Source organism: Scyliorhinus canicula, chromosome 8, assembly GCF_902713615.1.
Source record: "Scyliorhinus canicula chromosome 8, sScyCan1.1, whole genome shotgun sequence".
NCBI classification, from domain to species: Eukaryota; Metazoa; Chordata; class Chondrichthyes; order Carcharhiniformes; family Scyliorhinidae; genus Scyliorhinus; species Scyliorhinus canicula.
In genome coordinates this window covers 72414797-72438120 of record NC_052153.1, presented here as the reverse complement: position 1 = coordinate 72438120, position 23324 = coordinate 72414797, and the positions used below count along the sequence as shown (strand labels likewise).

At 48.8% G+C, this 23324-nt stretch overlaps 1 protein-coding gene across 3 annotated transcripts in view; it reads right to left on the bottom strand.

The window, feature by feature from the left end:
• The window catches only part of ror2 (receptor tyrosine kinase-like orphan receptor 2), a 323434-nt gene that overhangs the window by 26977 nt on the left and 273133 nt on the right, over positions 1-23324 (bottom strand). For all 3 annotated transcript variants that reach the window (XM_038804721.1, XM_038804722.1, XM_038804723.1), the window contains one exon: positions 1720-1847. In XM_038804721.1, the coding sequence (XP_038660649.1) occupies positions 1720-1847 (128 nt within the window). The remainder of the gene's footprint in view (positions 1-1719; positions 1848-23324) is intronic.

Sequence of the window (23324 nt, the reverse complement as noted above, 5' to 3'; positions counted from 1 at the left end):
CCAACCGCCAGTAAGCCCAACAGTTTTCAACCATGTTTCAGTGTTTCTTTTTTTTAAATTTAGAGTACGCAATTATTTTTTTTCCAATTAAGAGGCAATTTAGCGTGGCCAATCCGCCTAACCTGCACATCTTTGGATTTTGGGAGGAAACCGGAGGACCCGATGGAAACAGAGTTTTATTAGGGCAGCATGGTAGCATTGTGGATAGCACAATTGCTTCACAGCTCCAGGGTCCCAGGTTCAATTCCCGGCTTGGGTCACTGTCTGTGTGGAGTCTGCACATCCTCCCCGTGTGTGCGTGGGTTTCCTCCGGGTGCTCCGGTTTCCTCCCACAGTCCAAAGATGTGCGGGTTAGGTGGATTGGCCATGATAAATTCCCCTTAGTGTCCAAAATTGCTCTTAGTGTTGGGTGGGGTTGCTGGGTTATGGGGATAGGGTGGAGGTGTTAACCTTGGGTAGGTCTTTCCGAGAGCCGGTGCAGACTCGATGGGCCGAATGGCCTCCTTCTGCACTGTAAATTCTATGTATCATATTAATAACATGCTCAAGCAAAATCTATAGACTGTTGAGAAGGGAACAGGTGCTGACAGGGAAGGGCACCGTAGAAATAGAGAATGATAGAATGAAACAAAGAAGGAAACTAAAGCAAACAATCACATATTATTTATTAATTTCACAAAATAAGTTGAATATCAGAGACAAATGAAAAGCTGTACTTCTGCAAACACTGTGCAGCTCTGCAGAGGTCACAATATCTGGCTCGGATAGGGACCCTCTAATGTTATTTACTTTAAAGCTAAAATTGGAACTTTTAGGACAACTCCATTTCCAGCTATTTATTGTCCACAAATACCCATCACAGGTTGCTGAATTTTAATACTTAAAAGCGAAGCAACAGCCATACACATAATGGCATTTCTTTGTCATTCTGCTGCAACAATCATTTCATTTGCAATAAAAAACAAGGTGGAATTTGACTTTGGCGTCAGGGCAAAACACAGATTGGAGCCCGTTTACCACCGACTTCAATGGAAAAGAAAAACAAGCTGCCAATTTGTTTACTTCCAATTTACGCCTTCCTCATAATTTCCGCATGCAGCCTACAATAAACCAATCTATTAACCTAAAAGGCATTGATATTTCGGTCACTGAAAACGGAGGCTATGCACAGTCATTGCTGAGGAATAAAAAGATAGAGCTCTTGATCAAAACCCTGGCAGACAGAAAGTCAAATCCAGACAGAGATAATATCACAAGGAGATAACATGTATGACAAGAGACATACAAACAGGTAAGGACAAAACTTGGACAATTCTGCCTGCGGTTTGGTATGAGTTTTTAAAATGTGCAGACAAAGGATCAAAATTTAAAGGAAATTTTAATTTGCAAATTGGCACTAATGAAGTTAAACTTTGTTTAAACGAGATAATTCAAGACAACCCCATTAAGCAGAACTTTAAAAAATACAGCATTTACCCAAAGTATCAACTGCTTAGTACTTGGATCACAGAAGTCCACTGAAAAATGTTGACCCTTTGTTGGAACATGTAGAAAATCAGTTTGTATCGCACACATAATGGCATAAATATACTTCTGAAATTTAAAAACGTGTCTAGACATATTTAAATGTGACTTAATGAAGAGGTTGAGGTAACCTCATAAAACAAAAGATCCTCTTCAGTGGGCAGAAGTACAAATAACAATTGCTCTGCTGCCTACCAGTAATTCGATTTTCAATTTCTCCCTGCATCTGCAGGGAATCCACATAAATGCTCTGGTTTCCAATAAATCGAGCGCATGCAATCCCCCTGTATGGCTGGCAAAATCCATCTTCATTGTCTTCATCACTGCAGAAGCATAAATATATTTTGTTACAGTTCATATCTGCCTTTCTAGGAATAAGATGATAAAAGTGTTTTCTTTCTTTTGCTAATCCTTTTAGTTCTGTTGTGTGTTGCATAGCCTGAGCTTTTACGGTTGCAAGGGACTTTCCACTTGAATTACAGCAAGTTGATAACAGAAAAAGTATTGTTCTGACTACATTAATTATTTAATTTGTAGTTTCCTCCAAGGTGATGGTACTGGGCACTCGCAGTTTCAAAAAAGGATTGTTGGGAATTATTTGTTCACACAGATTACATAGCCCTCAGGAAAATACAGGAATGGTAGCCTGGTGATAATATTACTGAACTAGTAATCCAGAAGTCTGGGCTAATGCTCTAGAGCAGGGGGTGGGCAAACTTTTCCGTGCAAGGGCCACATTCAGAAATTCACAACTTTAAAGGGCCGCATAGTATATTAAGTAAAATAATTAATATTTTAAATCGCCAAAATAAAAGGTCTTTAAAGAAAAAAAAGCACATTTATTTGAAAAACAAAGTAACTCAGTAAGTAACAGAACAATGTCAATGAGAATGATGCGTCTGACTGCAGTCATTTACCAGTTTGTTGAAATCAGGTGTCAAGTTGCTTGTGCTGATCCTTAACACTGACAGAAGCACAGCCTAGCCGAGTCAACGATAAAAACGCGCGTAGTGGGGTGGATGAGTGGGGCTGCCTTATTGGTCGGTTTAGTTGGGTGTGCGACCAATAGGAGTCCAGGTTACAAAAATAATAAGGCTTATTGTTTGTAACCTGGACTCCTATTGGTCGCACACCCAACTAAACCGACCAATGAGACAGCCCCACTCATCCACCCCACTACGCGCGTTTTTATGCGGCCCGCCAATGAGGTGCCCAGAATCATACCCGGCATTTTTGAAAAGCCGCCAGGGAAAAGCCGCTGAAGTAAATGCGCTTATTGAATAAGCGCATTTACTTCAGCGACTTTTCCCCGGCGGCTTTTCAAAAATGCCGGTTATGATTCCGGGCACCTCATTGGCGGGCCGCATAAAAACCTTTGTTGGGCCGCATGCGACCCGCGGGCCGTAGTTTGCCCACCCCTGCTCTAGAGAAAAGAATGCAAATCCCAGCCCAACAGCTAGGGAATGTATGGCAGCAATTCACCAAGGCTTCTTTGACATCACCTTATAAACACATGACCTCCGCCAATCGGAAGTGCAACCGCAGCAAGCACCTGGGGATACTACCATCTGTAAGTTCCCCTCAAAGTCTCACTCCATTCTGAGTTGGAATATATACAATTGTTCCTTACTGTTGCTGGGCCAAAATCCTGGAACTCCCAGCTCAACGGTGGGTGAACGTAGGAGTTAGGAATGTAGCCACCTAAGATGGACACTGGGCTAACAAAATGGAGAACTGCTAAGGCTGTAGGGAGAAAACAGTTTAGCCAGGACAAGCAGTTTGCAAAAGGCTAATTAGCATTCTGCACGTATCGAAACCAGTTTATGGCCAGGTGCAAGATCTCAACCAAAGGTGTAAATAGCAAAACGCTTTGCATAGTAATGAGGCGATCCAGATCTGGGCCCACACAATAGAACCATTTGGGTTTGAATGGATACTTTGAGTGGACGCCCAGACGAAACGGCACCAGAAGTATCCATCACAAAAGACCCTTGAGACCGCCCCACCCATCGAGAAGAGACCCTCAGATTGGGGGATTTGTAAAATATCGATTGGGAAATGGCCCAATCGATACATGGCAGGTAAAGGCCCGCCCCGAAGAGGCACGGACATTGGGGGACCTATAAAGGTAGACCCCGCACATGGTTCTGTCTGTTTTTGTGCTCCGGCTTGGACTGCTGTTTTTGTGCTCCGGCTTGGACTGCTGTTTTTGTGCTCCGGCTTGGACTGCTGTTTTTGTGCTCCGGCTTGGACTGCTGTTCTGACTCCGACTCCAGCCTCCAGATCCTGTCTTTCATCACCGGCCGTTGAGCACCAGCCATCGTTCAGTAAGTGCCAAACGACGCTCGCTACGTGACCCCGGCATTACCTATACTCTAGCCGACTATTAGAGAACAGAAGGTGCAGTCGGAAAGGAACAAAGGCCTTGTCCCCTGACCTTGCTGGTTCCTACTTAGATAAGTATTTAGTCGTTTAATAGTAGAAATAAGTATTAGTCTTTAGCGTATGCATGCGTATTTATTATATTTGTATAATAAATATCAATCGTTTGAACTTACTAATCGGTGTATAGTTTTATTACGTTGAACCTGACCTTGAAATACTTGTGAGGTGTCTAAATACGGCACCTGGCGACTCCGAGCTGAAAATACATACACAGAGCTGTAGTAGTGTTAAGCACACGGCCTTTAAACGGAGGCGTGTTAATACACTCCAATAAACGCGTAATACACTCAAGTAAAACGTGCAACAGGAGCAAGAGTAAGCCATTCAGTCCTTCAACACTCCTCCACCATTCCATAAGATCACGATACTGGCCTCATCTCCACATTATGTCTACCCCTAATAATCTTTGATTCCCTTATCAGTCAAGAATCTATCGACTTGTGCCTTAGAAATATTCAATGATCCTGTATCTACTGCTCTCCGGGAAGAGACTTCCAAAGATTCAACGCTCTGATAGAAAACATTTTTTATCATCTTCATCTTAAATGGGAGACCCCTTATTTTAAACTGTGTCTTCTGGTTCTAGTCGCTCACACAACCGGAAAAATCCTTTCAGCGTCCACCCGGTCATCTCAGGATCTTGTATGTTTCAATAAGATCACCTCTCATTCTTCCAAATGCCAATGAATGCAGGCCTAACCATTTCTCGTACGATAACACCCTCCCATCAGTCAAGCAAACCTTCTCTTAAGGTCCTAACACACTTACATCCTTTCTTAAATACAGAGACCAAGACTGTACTCAGTACTCCAGATGTGGTCTCACCAACACTCCGTACAACTGTAGCAAAACTTTCCTACTTGTATATTCCATTCCCTTGCAATAAATTACATCATTACATTGCCTTCCTAATCCCTTACTGTACCGGCATATTAGTGCTTTGTGATTCACGTACCAGGACAACCAGATCTCTCAAGACTTCAGGGGAGGCTGGTACGGGAATTGAACCAGCGCTGCTGGCATTGTTCTGCATTACAAGCCAGCTGTTTTGCCCACTGTGCTAAACCAGCCCCTAAAAGTGATCTTCTATTCTTCCTGCAATAGTGGACAAGATTTTCTTTCCAATTAAGGGGCAATTTAGTGTTGCCAATCCACCTACCGTACATATCTTTGGGGTTGTGGGGATGAGGCCCATGCAGACACTGGGAGAATGCGGAAACTACACACGGACATTGACCTGGGGCCGAGATCAAATCCAGATCTTTGGCACCGTGAAGGAGCAGTGCTAACCACTGCACTGCCCCACAGTTGACAAATTAACATTTTTCCACAATATAATCCATCTCCCAAGTTTTGCCCAGTCATAACACCTCTCTCATTGCAGACTTCCTATATCCTCTTCACAACTTACTTTCCTACCTACTGTATTGTCAACAGAAAATCTAGCAACTAGACATTAAGTCCCTTTGTCTAAGTCACTGATATAAATTGCAAATATTTGAGGCCCCAGTATTGAACCCTGTGGCACTTTGCTCATCACATCTTACAAACCTGAAAGTGACCCATTAATGCCTACTCTAGCTAACCAATTGTGTACCCATACTAATGTGTTACCCACTAAACCATGAGCTCTTATTTTGCATAGTAACCTTTGATGCGGAACCCTGTCAAATGCCTTTTGGAAATCTAAGTACAACACATTCACAGGTTCCCCTTTACCCATGTTGCTTGTCACTTTGGCAAAGAATTACAATATATTAGTCAAACAAGATTTCTCTTTCACAAAACCATGTTGACTCTGCCTCATTGCACTGATATTTTTCAAGTGCCCCATCATAACCTCCGTAATAATATATTCCGACAATTTCCCCATGAAAGGGAGGTTAAACAAATTGGCCTGTAACTTCCTGTTTTCTGTCTCTCTTTTCTTGAATAGAAGAGTCTCATTCACTATTTTCCAATCTGGGACCTTTTCCAGAATCGAGGCAATTTTGGAAAATTATCACCAATACATCTATTATCTCAGCAGCCACTTCTTTTGAGATTCTAGGATAAAGTCCATCAGGACTTGGGGACTTGCCAGCTCTTAGTTCTAATATTTTTCTTTTCCTGGTGAATGCAATTGTTCTAAGCTCCTCCCTCCATTTTACCTCCTGATTCACAATTATTTCTGGGATGCTATTTGTATCCACTACACTGAGGACAGATGTAAAATAGGAAAATTGTTAATTTTGTCCCAGATTGTTGTTTCTAAAAGAGTGCGCACCACCAAAGTTAAACTGACTGGCCTGCATTTGCTGGGCTTATTCTTGTTTCCTTTTTTGAACAAGGGTGCAATTCTTCAGTCCTCCGGCACCATCCCCGCATCGAAGGAGGATTGGTCTATAGCTAGTGCCTTTATAGTTGTCATCCTTACTTACCTCAGATGCAACTCATCCAGTCATGTTGACTGATCAAATTTAAGCACAGCAGGCATTCTGATATCTCCTCTTTACCATTTGTTTTAGCCCATTCAGTGTCTCAACTGCCTCTTCTTTCACTATGACTTGAGCAGCATTTTCTTTTTTTGTCAAGACAGATGCAAATTATGCATTTCATACCTCAGCTATGCCCTCTGCCCCCATGTATAAATTACATTTTGGTTCTGACTAGGCCTTACCTCTTCTTTCACTGCCCTTTTTCAATTTTATGCATATAGAAAACGATTTTTAATGTTAGCTGCCGGTCTCTTTTCATATTTTCTCTTTGCTCCTCTCGTTACTTTTTCACTCCCGTCCTCTCATTACTTTTTTCACTTCCCCCGATGAACTTAATGAGCTATATGCATCACCCAATTAACTGGCTGAACATACATATTGACGAGAGAGAGACAAAACGGTACAAGCACCTTATCATATGCTTTCTGAAAATCTACAACTTTTTTAAAAAAAAGAAACCATTTTATTGAAGCATTTATAATTTTATCATTTAAACATTCTAAACAGCACAGCGGACCGCTCAACATCACAATAACATACCCAACTCCCCCACCACCCTACCGCCTGACTGCCCATATATTAGATTCCCGATCCTTATTCTACAATGCCATGCCTCCCTTTTTTTCCCCCCCCCTCCCCCTTCTGCTGACGGTCAGTTTCCTTAAAGAAGTCGATGAACAGCTGCCACCTCCGAGTGAACCGCTGAAGGCGAACTTAATCTTCTCCAGCCTGAGAAACCCTGCCATGTCACTGACCCACACCCCTGGCTTTGGAGGCTCTGAGTCGCTCCATCCCAGGAAAATCCATCTCTGGCCACCAGGGCGGCAAAGGCCAAAACGTCAGCCTCTCTCCCCGGAACCTCCGACACCCCAAATATTGCCATCTCGGGACTTGGAGTAACTCCCCCTTCCCGAACCTCTGACATGACGTCCGCATATCCCTGGCAGAATCACCTCAGCTTCGGACACACCCAAAACACGTGTACGTGATTCACCGGGTTTCCCCCACACCTGTCCTCCACCTCCTCAAAAAACCTACTCCTCCGGGCCATAGTCATATGAACCCTATGGACCACCTTGAACTGGATCAGGCTAAGCCTGGCACACGGCGAGGATGAATTAACTCTCCTCAAGGCCTTTTCTCATAGTCTGACTTCCAACTCCCCTCCCAACTCTTCCCCCCACTTCCTCTTCACCACTCCTTCCCATTCCATCAATTCCTTATATATTTCTGAGTCCCTCCCCTCCCCAACCTCTGTTTTTTACATCACCTTATCCAGCAGTCCCCTTAGAGGGAGGCGACGGAAACTTGGAACCTGCCTCCTGGCTAAGTCCCGCACCTGCAGGTACTGAAATCTGTTCCCACCCGGTAACTCAAACTCCTCCTCTAATCTCTCCAGGCTCGGAAAACCCTCTTCAATGAAGAGATCACCAAATTTCTCAATCCCTGCCAGCTGCCATCTCCTAAAGTCCCCATCCAGTCCTCCCGGAACAAAACGGTGGTTGTCACAGATCGGTGACCACACCAGTCTCATGTGCTGCCTCCATTGCCCCCACATTCTCAGGGTTGCCACTACTATTGGGCTTGTGGAGTACCGAGCCGGCACGAATGGCAGAGGTGCTGTTAACAAAGCTTCCAAGCTCATACCCTTACAGGATGCCGCTTCCAGTTGCTTCCACACCGACCCTTTCCCCACTACCCAGTTCCTAAACATCGATATATTTGCCACCCAGTAATAATTAATAAAATGTGGAAGGGCCAAAGTCCCCATCCCGCGCCCTCGTTCCAAAAGGACCTTCCTCATCCTCGGGGCCTTACCAGCCCATACAAAACCCGAGAGAGCCGCGTTCACCTTCCTAAAAAATGACTTAGGGATAAAAATTGGAAGACATTGAAACACAAATAGCAATCTCGGAAGGACTGTCACCTTCATAGTCTGTACCCTCCCCACCAATGACAGCGGGAGCATGTCCCACCTGTGGAAGTCACCTTTCATTTGCTCAACCGCCCTGCCCAAATTTAACCATGGAACTGACCCCAGTCCCTTGGCACCTGAATCCCCAGGTACCTGAAACTCCTTCCCACCACTTTAAACGGTGACACCCTCAGCCTCCTGTCCTGCCCCGTGCCTGAATCGCGAACACCTCACTCTTACACAATGTTTAATTTGTAGCCCAAGAACTGACCAAATTCCTCCAATATCTCCATGATCCCAGCCATCCCCCCAACGGGTCTGTTGTGTAAAGGAGCAAGTTGTCCGCGTAACGTGAAACCCTGGGCGCGATTCTCCGGACTCACGACGGTTCGGAGAATAGCGGGCGTCGCAAATCTTTACGGCGACGCTGTTCCGACACCCTCCCGCTATTCTCCGAACCCCGCAAAATCTCAGAGTCGCCATTCCCGACAAACGCCTCCTTCCCGCCCCCGACACGACCAGAATCGCCACTAATAGCCTCCCCCGCTATTCACCGGCCCGGATGGGCCGAAGTCCCGACGTCATCGCGCCCTGTTTGCACGGCGTGAAACACACCTGCTTTTTAAGTTCGTCAACCAGTCGGCCTGGCTGACGACAGCTTGGAGAAGGTTAGCACACCGCTCAGCGCACCGCTCAGTGCACCGCTCGAGACTGGCCACAACGGAGAAGGCATCCCTGAGAACGGGAGTGGGGGTCCAGAGCGGGGGCAGTGGTGGAGACGGGGGGGCAGTGGTGGAGACGGGGGGGCAGTGGTGGAGACGGGGGGGGGGCAGTGGGGGAGACGGGGGGGGGGGGGGGAGAGAGAGACGGAGGGGGGGGTAGTGAGGGGGGGAGTGGGGGAGACGGAGGGGGGAGTGGGGGGGACGGAGGGGGGGAGTGAGGGGGGGAGTGAGGGGGGGAGTGACGGGGGGGAGTGACGGGGGGGAGTGGGGTTAGGTAGAGAGTGAGCGAGTGAGCCGTCCAACCCCGTAACAAAATGTCTGCCACCATGCCATGGCGTGCCGGTCACGAGGACAAGGCCGCTGTTTGCCCTGTGGCTTATGGCCACAGGCCACTGACGCACCCGTGAGGAGGACATAGTTTACTGGCCGTTGGATGCAGAAAGTGGCCAGGGGTTAGGCTGCCCGCGTGTCAGCAGCGCGACCAGGCCACCGGGACACACAGGTATCCCGTGGCAGGCGGCTGCCGAGGTGTCGACTAACCTCCGTCTAACTAACATGTCCCGTTTTTCTGCCCCCACCACCCTTCTGTAGGTTAGCACGATGTATGGGAACAGAACGGCGATGTTCTGCGCAGTGGTTGGGGCCGCTGCACTGCATTTGAAATGAAAATGAAAATCGCTTATTGTCACGAGTAGGCTTCAATGAAGTTACTGTGAAAAGCCCCTAGTCGCCACATTCCGGCGCCTGTCCGGGGAGGCTGATACGGGAATCGAACCGTGCTGCTGGCCTGCTTGGTCTGCTTTAAAAGCCAGCGATTTAGCCCAGTGAGCTAAAGCAGCATCCACACCCACAACCCGCAGTGGATGCAGGGCCAGCTGCAGCAGCAGAGGGAAGCGCCGAGGAGTTGCCAGTCGTCGATCAGCATGGGGGGGGGGAGGAGGAGGAGGAAGAGGAAGAGGAGAGAGTGAGGGTGCAGCCACGGCGCCAGAGGCGACGACCAAGGCCGAGGGTGTACCGTGTCCGGGTCTCTTTCCTAACAATGACGGACATCACCTGCAGGAGGAGACTCCGGCTGAGTAGGGGGACGGTGACACATATCTGCCAACTCCTGTCGCACCTCGCCCCACGTGGAACAGGGGGAGGACACGCGATCCTGGTTGCCATCAAGGTGACGGTCGCTCTTAACTTCTATGCTACCGGCTCCTTTCAGTCTCCGAGCGGGGACGTCTCCGGGATCTCCGAGTCATCGGTGCACAGGTGCATCCGGGATGTGACCAACGCCCTCTATGCCATCGCAGACCGCTACATCACCTTTCCCGAGGACCAAGCAAGTCAAGATTCACGAGCTTGTGGATTTGCCAGCGTGGCCGGGACACCGAGGGTGCAGGGGGCAATCGATTGTGTTCACGTCCCCATGCGCCCGCCTGCAGGGGACAGGGACGTGTTCACAAACAGAAGGGGGACATACTCCATGAATATCCAGGTGGTATGCGACCCCCACATGAGGATCATGAACGTCTCTGCAAGGTTCCCAGGGAGTGTGCATGACTCCTACATACTGGCGCAGTCGTTCATCCCTGCGATGTTTGAGGGACGTCCCCCCCCGGCTGAGGGGCTGGTTGCTAGGTGACAGGGGTTATCCGCTGAGGTCTTGGCTGATGACGCCGATACGGAGGCCTCAGACCAATGCAGAAACACGATACAACGAGGCCCATGCAGCAACCAGGGGTGTGGTGGAGCGCTGCCTTGGCCTCCTGAAGATGAGATTCAGGTGCCTGGACCGCTCCGGAGGGGCCCTGCAGTACCAGGCCGAAAGGGTCGCTCGCATTGTAGTGGTCTGCTGTGCGCTGCACAACATCGCGATGCAGAGGGGAGATGACCTGCTGCAGGAGGCGGAGGGAGAAACCAGTGGCAGTGGTGCCAGCACAGAGGAGGAGGAGGAGGAGAGGGAGGAGGAGGAGGAGGCTGGCAGAGTGGCGGGCGCAGAACGCAGACACGACCCAGGTGCTGGTGATGTCCAGGAGGCGGCACGACAGACCCGGCGAGGATGGCGGGCACGCGACGCCTTGGTGGCAGCACGGTTCACGCATCGCATGTGACGTCCCCGCTGAACACCAAACCAACACCTGCATCGCTAGTCGTGCAGAGGGTCAACACACAACTTCCACCCCCACAGCCACACCCCCCCCCACCCCCTCTCAGTGTACACTGCTCCACCTCGACATCACCCTTATCACTGGGTCCAGACAATATGGTACAACATTGATGGCTGTGTCAGCAGGTGTGATCAGTGCCATGTGGAATGATGACAGCCCGCTCTGCGATGAGCTGTGAGCTCAGAATCATTAGAGTCTGACCCATGGCAATAGCTGAACCATCCACCTTGGTGGCCGCTGAGATCGTCACTGACACTCCATCACGTGCCCGCGTGGGCTAGCTGTGGGAGGGGGGAGGGGCAGGGACTGCACACCCGGCACCGAAGTTTCACCGCTCGTCAACCCCAGCGACACTCGGTCACCATCACGATTCCTGTGGCTGTGGAACAATCACATGGTATTACAAGTAAGGTCGAACAGTGCGTTTAATGTGAACAATAATTTACAGGTGCCCTAGCCCCTACAACTAAACTGTGCCCTTCACCCGTGGCAACTTACTCAGTGTCTATCTTAGTTGCCTTACGGGCCCTACCACTATGTCTAAGTGATTCCCCAGATGATGGCTGTGTCAGCAGGTGTGATCACCTGCTGGGGCAGCAGGGTAGCATGGTGGTTAGCATAAATGCTTCACAGCTCCAGGGTCTCAGGTTCGATTCCCGGCTGGGTCACTGTCTGTGTGGAGTCTGCACGTCCTCCCCCTGTGTGCGTGGGTTTCCTCCGGGTGCTCCGGTTTCCTCCCACAGTCCAAAGATGTGCGGGTTAGGTGGATTGGCCATGCTAAATTGCCCGTAGTGTCCTATTAAAAGTAAGGTTAAGGGGAGGGGTTGTTGGGTTACGGGTATAGGGTGGGTACGTGGGTTTGAGTAGGGTGATCATGGCTCGGCACAACATTGAGGGCCGAAGGGCCTGTTCTGTGCTGTACTGTTCTATGTTCTATGTTCTATGATACAGCAGGAGTGGAGGAGGATTGCAGCGAATCGCCCCCCTCGACTCGTTTCTCCTTGGCCAAGCGTTTCCTGGGGCGACCCGGTCTTGATGGGTCCTTCACCCGTGACCTGCAATGACCTGCTGAGACTCGGGTGACATTGTGCCACCCTGCTCTGCCTGCTGCCCACCCGATGCACCAGGGATGGGACGGGGGGAGGCCGAGAATTCCGGGACGTCCCGTGATGGACTTAATGGGACGGGCCCCGAAACCAACTCCTCCCTCGGGGAGCCCGGTGGCCCCCGGGCCTCACTTTGGGACAGAGGTGCGAGCGGGGAGGTGCCCCGTCGCACCACCGACACCTGGCGCTGCCAGTCCTGGAGGCCTGCAACGGTATCCACCAGGATCTGAAGGTTTGCAGAGACGGAGTCCAGGGAGTTAGACATTCCCGCCAGGGACTGTGCGACCTCAACCTGTGAGTGCACGACGCCATCCAGCACATGTGTCAGGCGGTTGATGCTCTCGGGTGGCAGACCCCCCAACAAGGTCCAGGGCCCTCTGCTCAAAGGTGGTGAGGGGGTGCAGGTTGGGCGAACCCCCTCCAGTCTTGTGCTGCTCACGGTTGTTGTGAGCGGACTTGGCCTGTTGGGGGAGGGTACATAGGTAGATCATTACAAAACGGCAGGTATCAGCAGTCCGTTCAGATACTGGCACAGTTTGGGGGGTCAAGTTGTCATAAGACGATTACATCTCTCCATGTGGCCAGAGCGCTGGGTCTGTGACAACTTTGTGAACCATCCTCAAATAACTCTGCCCCAATCCCCCCTCCACCCCCCTGTGCCGGGGGGGGGGGGGGGGGGGGGGGGGGGGGGGAGGTGGATGATTAAGTAAAGTGGGGGGGGGGGGGGGGGGGGGAGGTGGATGATTAAGTAAAGTGGGGGGGGGGGGGGGGGGGATGATTGTGACCAGGGGGCACCTTCTTGGCACTTACCCTGGCAGCCCTGGTGAGGTCGTGTAGCTTTTTCCGGCATTGCTCAGCTGAGCGAGGGGTCTGCCCCACAGCACTGACGGCAGCAGCCACGTCACGCCAGGCCTGGCGTACCGCGCTGGCAGGTTGGCGATGCCCTCTCCGCGGGCAGATGATGCCCCTCCTCTGCTCGACAGCATCGAGCAGAGTTTCGACATCGGCCTCCACAAATCGACGTGCAGCTCTCCTGGACTCCGACATCATGGCCGACAGATTCTGTGCTCGCCCGCGCCTTTTTACAGCGTCGGGCAGCGTCACGTGGGCGTGTTCGTGTCGTCGCCGCGTTCCATCGTCATCGCGCACGTGATTGACGCGGCCGCGTTACTAGCCCATTTCTCGGAAGTGAATACGTCGGGAAATGGACCCTTCACGACCGTCGTAAAACGCGCCCGTTTTTTACGACAGTTTTGTGATTTTTCGCGGGTGCGGAGAATCGCGCCCCCTGTGCTCCAGCCCCGCCTCTCACTAACCACCGCCAGATGTTCGATGACCTAAGTGCCATTGCCAAGGGCTCTATGGCCAGAGCAAACAGTAGTGGGGGGAGTGAATACCCCTGTCTTGTCCCCCGACACAACTAAAATATTCTAACCAGACCTGGTTGGTCCTTACATTCGCCACCCGTGCCTGTTATAACAGCCGGACCCAATCAACGAATCCCTGCCCGAACCCAAACCTTCCCAGTATATCCCACAGGTACTTCCACTCTACCTGATCAAAGGCCTTTTCTGCATCCATGGCTACCACCGCCTCAACCTCACGCCCCTCCGCTGGCATCATTATCACATTTAAGAGCCATTTAATGTTGGACGTCAGGTGAAAAGCTGCAACTTCAACAGCATTCCTTATATTTTCTTCAGTGATATTCTGCTATTTCTTAAATAATTCAAATAATTAGTCAAGCATGAGGTGTCCTTCAGAAATCCTCATCAACTACTCCTGATTAGCTTATGCATTTAGAAGAGTATGCTAATTTAATTTTAAATCATGGACGATAGAAATATATCCACAATTAAGGCAACACTAATTAACAGCTAAATTCCTGCCTCCTTCGCTAAATATTTACCACTCCAGACCTTTTGCATAATTCCAGCTCCCAAAGAGTTTTGCAAAATGATGTACCTGCCAAGTCTTCATTAACCTACTTAAACACAGATGTATAAGGGTATTTTGAGGGATTAGACATTTCAAGAAATTAAATGACCATAAGCTTTTTGTTGGCACAGCTATTCCGCATCCCATTCTGTGCTTGACCACAGAACTATTGTGCCAACGATTGGAGGAATTTTCCACAGTTCCAGTTTGAGGTATAACCTGGAACGTTTGGGTCATTCTCAGTGTAGAAGAGCCAGGAAGGATACCAAACAGAAATATGTGAAGAGAAGGAACAGGGAATGGGCCATTCCTTCTACCGAAAGGACAATAATGGATAATATAGTTCTCAACTGTTCTTTGTGATCTGCTGCTTGAACATTATAATATGACACAAAAATATCATAACTGTTACCAATATGGAGTCTTCAAACTACTTCAACTCTACTACAATATGCAATATTTAGCTTTTAGAAATTTGGATAACCTTGCAGTTCGAAATAATAAAAGATTCATAAGCCCAAGATACTCGTTGGTATTGCAGCAAACAGCAAGATTACCAGAAATATTCTCGTGTTCAGAGGCTTTCTGGCATTACCGGTTTGCTTGTGATTTTCAGTTTATATAGTTCTACCACATCTTTTCAAGTTCTGAAAGGGTAAAAATGATGTAACAGTTTTTTTTCAACTGGAACTCCTAGCTTGTTCACACTCAATTGTGAGAACACAACACCTAAAAAGGTGCAACAACTTAGGAAAGGAAGAGTTATCTCGGGGATGGACACAGCATCCCAGCAAGATAAACATGGGGCGTGGCAGACAGAGATATATGAATGCTTCAGAGCAAGGTTAAATTGATTGCTCCGTAATAATTATGACGCTATCACCAGAGTGTGCTTAATTTTATAACTGTTCACTAATACACGTTTCGACAGCCCAATCATGAAATCAATCATTTTGAAAAGTCAAATGAGTGAGGTGTTTAATGTTTTAAAGTCAGGGGCGGCATGGTAGAGCACTGGTTAGCATTGCTGCCTCACGGCGCCGAGGACCCAGATTTGATCCCGGCCCCCTGCCCGTGTTGAGTTTGCACATTCTTCAAGTTTATAAAAACTAAACAAAAGAAAAAAAACATTTAAAGTTTTGAAAATGAAAATAATTCAATTTTTCCCAAAGTTTTTTAGTGTGGTGGCAATAAGAACTGGAACATTTGTTAAAGTTAATTACAAGCTATGCATCCATTGCAACTGGATAGTAACACATTTTTGGTTGAAGTTATATTACTCATGAGATCTTGCCACGTGCTATATATATTAGCTGTACACACAAGCCAACATATGGTCATTGATTAGAAGGTTCTTTAGATAAGTTTAATAATTGGTAATGATTAATACAAAACCATCCATGAGAGATTTGCACCATTAGTTGCACAACCATACATTGGGTTATTAAAATGACTCCAAATCAATTGATCAATAATAACTGTAATATAACCAAAGCTACCACTAGATCAGCATTTACAAGAACCAATACTTTCTCAATTGTATTAAAAACTTGTAATGTTGTTAAAATGCAACACATAAGCAAGAGTTCTCTTTTGGGAATTTACATGACTTTCTAAAATGTCACATTATTTAAATGACAGAGTATGCTGGCTTTGATATATGTGGCTGGAATCTTGTGCACAAGATTGCGAGCTCCCAGATGTACATCTGAGCCAGCAATTCATAATTATCCCTCACTGGGAAATGAAAAAAGCAAAAGATTATTATTATGGAGGCAAAGTTATCCCCCTTAATGTCATAATCCCTGCTTTTCCTCAAAAAGATTTTCACTGCCTTCTAAATGCTCAAATAGTCCTGCCTTGACAGCGGTTTTCCATAATTAGACTGACAAAAGGGAAAAAAGAATGATATGAGGAAGAGGAAAAGTTAAAAGTAATGAAAATGGAAAAGATACATTAAGCTTCTTGGCAACCCGCTGTGACCCACGTGGCAGACAGAGCTTCCTCTAGTAACACTGGGCAGAATGTTATGGCTTCACCCGTCGGCGGGATTTTACGTCCCGTCAACATCAATGGAATTTTGAACAGCTTGTTGCATCTTCCGGGCACAATGGAGTCACAAAATACTGTCCATTGTTTTATGTATTTTTGACACAAAATATCTTCAACGTTTAATTACAGATCAAAGCTGGCATTTTGCGATCCCATGGGAAACTCCTGCCCAAAGTCAATAGACATTTGGTTGATTGGTCAGATTTTCCAACCCGCCAATGGAAAGATCGGAAAATCTCGACCTAAATCTCTCCAGGAACATAAATGATATTACAGTGAATTAAACTAAAACAGTCAAATCCAAAATTCCAATTCATGCACCATCGTCCCTCAGACCCTCCATCCCAACCTATGTTCCTTCATCCACCCCCATAACCCCTCAATCTATCATTGCAATCTGTGGCACTCTGCCCACCCCTCTTGGTCCCTTATACCCTCAATACTTGTTTAAAGACTGCTCGCCGCTTGGCCACCTCCTGGCTTAGGTCCTGGTAGATGCGAAGAACACTGTTATTCCACGTGTTGCTCTTAGCGCTCTTTGCCCACTGCAGCACCCGCTCCTTCTCCACAAACCTGTGGAACCTGATCACCATCGGAGGGGGGGGGGCCTGGACGCATATATCTCACCTGTACTCTGTGTCCCCCCTCCAGCTTAGGCGGTCGCGGAAAGGCGTCAGCCCCCATCAGCTGCATCAACAGGCCAGCCACAAACGCTGTGGCATCTGCTCCCTCACCCCCCTCCGGGAGGCCGATGATCCTCAGATTTTGTCTGCAGGCTCTATTTTCCAGCTCCTCTACTCTGTCCAGCAGTCTTCTCTGTCTCTGCTTCAACCCATCGACTTCTAGCGCAGCAATTGTCTGCACATCCGCCTGCTCCTCCACCGCCTCTCCCAGCTCCTTAACTTTTTCGTCCTGGGCATCCAGTCTCTGCCTCAACTGATCCACTGCCTACTGAAGTGGGTCCAAGTTATCCCGCTTCAATGACTCAAAACTACTTTTAATCACCTGCAGCATGTTTTCAGCGCTTGCTGGATCGCCGGGTCCGAGGTCCATAGGTCCGCCATCTTTGCTCCCGGGTCAGCTTCTCCTTCCTCTCCCGTTTTCACTGCTTTCTGCTCTCCCGCGGTTCCATACAGTTCTGCCCGCTCCTTAGCACCTCCGTGGCCATCCTTTCAGTGCTCCACAGTCCCGCAAACGTGAACCAGGGCCGGGATTCTCCCCTACCCAGCGGGGCAGGGGGTCACGGCGGGACGGAGTGGCATGAACCACTCCGGCGTCGGGCCTCCCCAAATGTGTGGAATTCTCCACACCTTTAGGGGCTAGGCCCGCGCCAGAGTGGTTCCTGCTCCGCCGGCCGGCACAAACGGCCTTTGGCGCCCGTCAGCCGTGGCTGAAAGGCCTTCGCCGGCTGGTGGAAATCTGCGCATGCACTGGTGCGTCAGCAGCTGCTGACGTCATACCGCATGCGTAGGGGAGGGGGTCTCTTCCGCCCCTGCCATGGTGAAGGGGCGGAAGAAAAAGAGTGCCCCCACAGCACAGGCCCGCCGGCCGATCGGTGGGTCCCGATCGCGCGCCAGGCCACCATGGGGGCAGCCCCTCTGGGGTCACATCGCACCACCCCCCCCACCCAAGGACCCCGGAGCCCGCCCGCGCCGCCAACCCCGGCGGTACCAGAGGTGGTTTAAATCACGCCGGCGGGAAAGGCGCGCCAGCGGCGGGACTTCAGCCCATCGCGGGCCGGAGAATCGCCGCAGGGGGCCCGCCGACCGGCGCGGCACAATTCCCACCCCCGCTGAATCCCCGTGGGGCGGAGAATTCGAGACACGGTGGGGGCGGGATTGACGCCGGCCCCAGGCGAGGGGATCGGAGAATTCCGCCCCAGGTCCTCAAATCCCGCTGGAGTGAGAGCCACCGAACGTGCAGCTCACTCACTCATCGCCGCCACCGGAAGTCTGGTATCGAACTCCTCGAATGTTGTTGGCGCCGCACTCATCTCGGCAAGGGAAGGGTATATCATCACATCCTGACTTGTGTCTTGTAGATTGTGGACATGCTTTGGGAGTCAGGAGGAGAGTTACTCACGCAAGGTTCATAAGAATGAAGAAGGAGGCATCTTGTACTCGAGCCTGCTCTGCAATTTAATAAGATCAAGGCTGCACTTTTAGTGGACTCAGCTCCACTTACCCGCCTGCTCGCCATAGCATTTAATTCCTTAACTGTTCAAAAATCTATCTCTCTTGCCTTGAAAACATCCAACGAGGTAGCCTCAACTGCTTCACTGGGCAGGGAATTCCACATATTCGCAACCCTTTGAAGAAGTTCCTCCTCAACTCAGTCCTAAATCTGCTCCCCCTTATTGAGGCTATGCCCCCTAGTTCTCATTTCACTGCCTGTGGAAACAACCTCCCTGCCTTTATCTTATCTGTTCCCTTCATAATTTTATATGTTTCTATCAGATCACTCCTCATTCTTCTAAATTCCAATGGGTACAGTCCCAGTCTACTTAGTCTCTCCTCATAAGCTAACCATCACAATTCCAGAATCAACCTAGTGAATCTCCTCTGCACACTCTCCAGTGCCAGTACATCCTTTCTCAAGTAAGGAAACCAAAACTGTGCACAGTGCTCGAGGTGTGGCCTCACCAGCACCCTATACAGCTGCAATATAACCTCCCAGTTTTAAAACTCCATCCCTCCAGCAATGAAGTCAAAATTCCATTTGCCTTCTTAATTACCTGCTGCACCTGCAAACTAACTTTTTGCGATTATGCACAAGGACACCCAGGTCCCTCTGCACAGCAGCATGCTGCAATTGATTACCATTTAAATAATAGTCCATAATAGTCAAGAAACAGCCAGCAAAACTTGCACTGATAAGTTTGGGTGTGTCCCATTTATGAGTCACATCCGGCCTCGGATCACCTGCTAGTGAAAATAGGATCTGTCAGAAATACGGGTGGGATTTCCGGGTTCAAGTTCCCAGCACCATTTTGGATATGCCACAAGAGTGTCCAGAACTCTGCAAAAAATGTATGCTCCGCTGTCAGAAATAAGTTCAAGATTTCCTTCCCACGTCTCCTACAGGACCATTTGTGAAGGGGGAGCATACCAGTGCAACATCACTGAGTCCTCATACAGATTGGAAGCCACAGACCCAGCACTATTACATCATTGAAGCCCACCCTCAACCAGCGGAGATGCATTCACGTCAGTGTTCCTCATGCATAATTAAGGTTTGCACTGGGTGAAGAACATGTCATGACTGAGCTGGAGAAGGCGAGAGATGCAGAGACAACTGTGTGCAGACCCTTCGGAGGATGGAGGACAAACATAGTCACGTTCAACTGTGCACAGATTCAGAACTTTGGGAGTCACAAGCAAGGCATCTCGGCTTTGACCAGCAATGCGAAATATGTCCCCACATGATAGGGGGAAGAACTGTGCTGACATGGGATGAGAAAACAGAAGTTCATTCAACTTGTAGACCATCATGGCTTGTAGCTTTGAATACACAAACTCCTCCATCGAGAGATTAGTCAACATCAATGCACGAAAAGTGTACCAATAAACACAGAACGTATGCAACATTGCATAGCATTGACTGGTCAGTGGCACTGATGGTGCAAAGATGCATGCTGTGGATGCCAGTTGCTCCTAAGCTGATCACCTGCTCAAAGCAATCCAGAGCGCATTTCAAAGGCTGAGGCAGTTACTGATGATGGAGGTGTCTGTCCTCATGGCACCTTATTATCTTCATCAGTCGCCTTAGCACTTCTGAGGGGTCATCTCTGCAGCAAGGCTCTAAGATAGCTGCCCCTCTAGTTATGCTAATGCAGCAGCCTCTGGAGGGGCTACTATGGATACTTCCATGTAAAAACCTCCACCAGGGGCATGTCAGCCAGGAGCAAATACACACAAGCACGCTGCCTCTATCTCATCTGAGGCTACAAGGATAGCAACCCTTTTCAAGAGCAAAAAAGCAGCTCTGAAGACTGACAGTTCAACACAAAAACCCAAGACCTAAAGTACAGATGATGGGGAGAAAGCGCAAGAGATCCAGCAGTTAGCCGACAACCACGACGCACGAGGTTTCTTTAGGGCAGTCAAGACCAACCACGACCCAAGCATCCAAGACCCCACCTCGCTGCTGGCCAAGACTGGAAAAATGCTCATTAAGAATAGAGAGAGACAGTCAGCGTCTGCTGGAAGGAGCACTTAACAGACTTGGTCTTCAATACGAGTGTCGTCGATTCTGTCCCCAGCATGCTACCCGCCACAATCTCAGCACAACCCCATCCGGGCAAGAGGTAGAAAAAGCCATCCGACAGTTAAAGAATAATAAGGCTTCTGGAGCAAATGGAATACCTGCCGAAGCACTAAAACATGCCAAAGAACCACTATTAGCGGAAATACGTGACCTCAATTTCCCTTATCTGGAAGGAGAAGAAGAATGCCAGGAGATCTCCGTGATGCATAGTCGTGGCCAACTTCAAGAAAGGTGACAAGTCCGACTGCAGTAACTCCAGAGGAATTTCCCTGCAGTCAGTTATTGGGATAATCATCGGAAAAGTCCCCAAATCGCCTTCTCCCTGTTGCTGAAGAGTTTCCCACAAAATCCTAATGCGGATTCTGCTCACTAAGGGGTACAAAGGACACAATCTTCACCAGGTGGCAACTACAAGAAAATGCAGGGAGCAGCACCAACCCTTGCACATGGCCTTCTTTGACTTCACAAAAGCCTTTCATACATCCAACATTGAGGGATTATACAGCGTCATCCTCTATTTTGGCTGTCCCAAGATGTTTGTCACCATCCTGTGCGTACTCCAGAATGACATGCAAGCCGCGATCCTGACCAACAGATCCACCATAGATTCAATTCAAACTAGGTGGTGTCATTGTTCCAATGCTCTTCCATACTCCATTCTGCAGTTCTCCATCTCACCATCAGCAAGCCTCTGCAATATCCTGCAAATTCATTAGCTGGATACAGTGTTCTCACTCAAGTCAACATTCCCAGCATTTAATCATTGACCACACTCGAGCAGCTCTGCTGAGCAGATCACATCATCTGCACGCCTGACACAAGACTCCCAAATAATAAAGCGCTGCACCCGGAGCTTCAACACAACAAGCAAAGCTTCAGGAGGGCAGAGGAAATGCCTCGATACCTTCAAAGCCTCTTTGAAAAAGGACAACATATCCATTGGCCCATTGGGAATCCCTGACCCAAGACCACCCTAAGTGGAGGAAAAGAATTCAGGAAGGAGCTATACACCTCAAGTTTCATCAAAGAGAACAAGCTGAAGTCAAGCGTCAACAGTGAACACAGCAGGTGGCATGCCGGGCACCCCACCCACCTGCTCCTCCAACCACCATCTGCCCCACCTGTGACTGTCGGTAATTCATTGGACTCCTCAGTCTCCTGAGAACTCATTTTTAGCGCGGAAGCCAGTCATCGTAGACTCCCAGGGACTGCCTAGGAAAACGAGAAAACAACTCCGTAAGTGGTTCAGAGCAAAGGCCATCATATTGTTCATGTATTGAGTGGTTCACTGAAGTGATTTTCATTTGTTGATTCTTTAAATAATTATTTAACTATATTGGAGATGTTGAGCCAGGATCCCAGGTGTGAGAGATTCCATTTTTAAAATGGCAAAATTGGAAAGGAGGGAGGAAGCAAAGCTCTTTGAATGGGGGCACTGACACCACTGGAGAGATGAGTGCCATACACTGTCACTAAGAATGGACCTATGCAAGATTGAGTGACTAATGGGTGTGTTCTCTGTCAGAGCAATGTGAATGTCAAGAGTCCTCATCCTTGCTGGATGAGTCGTGCTCAGGTGAAACACCTGGATCAGATATGTCCTGGTGTTTACTCCATATTGGTGTAACCTTTTGACTCCTGAGGCAGTCCATGCCACCTCTCTGCCCAGCATGGGCACAGTTTTGGTCTGCATCTTCCTCCTCCTCCGATGATGAATTATTTCACTTGAGCACTTCACCCTCTTCAAGGTCCAATCCTCTCTGGAGGACCAATTATGATGAGAACTTTGCAGAAATGTACTGGTGCAGGCACCAGAAGCCTGATGGCCTGCTGCATCGTGGCCCTTTTGAGCAGATACCTTCGATCATAGTACCTCTCGGTTTCATTACGGGTCACATGAAAGGGTCAGTATCCGTAATTTCACAGGATATCCCTTGTCCTCTAGAAGCCATCCATTCAGGGGTGACATGAAGAGCAGCACCATCCTGGACTGTCACAGGATGAAGGTGTCACGGCAGCTACCAGAACAGCTATCAAACAAATGCATAAGCATTTGTTGTGGTTCCATAACAATTGAATTTTTGCGGGGTGGAAGCCTTTTAATGGCTGCATACGTGGCAAGTTCATGGCAACACAGGTGGAATTGATGATGCCCTGAATCCACTGGAATCTCATGATGGAGGTGAATCCCACTGCTCTCTGTGTCTGAGGCCCCCCGCTGAATGTAATGCTCAACTTACACAAATAGGGCATCAGTGACAGGCCTTTTGCAGCAAGTGTGCTGCTGCTTGTGAAACACCACCAAAGTCAGCTACTGATCCTTGGAATTTGCCAGAAGCAAAGAAGTTCTTGACCACAACGGCTACGGCAAGGAATGTGAGCATTTCCATGAGGTTTGAAGTCTTTGCCAACAAGGGTACAAAACTCTGATACCAGCTACCAAGCCAGGAGCAGTCTTTTGCTGCACTGGATCTCACGCATTTCCAGATAGCTTCTTCTTCAGAGGTGCACTTGATGCTAAGGGTATGGCCTTTGTTGCCTGCCTGCACCTCATTCGTCTTCTCTGTCCGCCCCCTGTCCAGGACTCTGCACTTGCCCTGAGCAAGTTGATCCTCATCACTACTCACCCCATCTCAGAGTATCTTGGCCTCAAATCCAGCCTTGCTTAATCGCAGTTGCACTCACAATGTTTTCTGTTCTGTCTTCGCATAACCCCATGATTC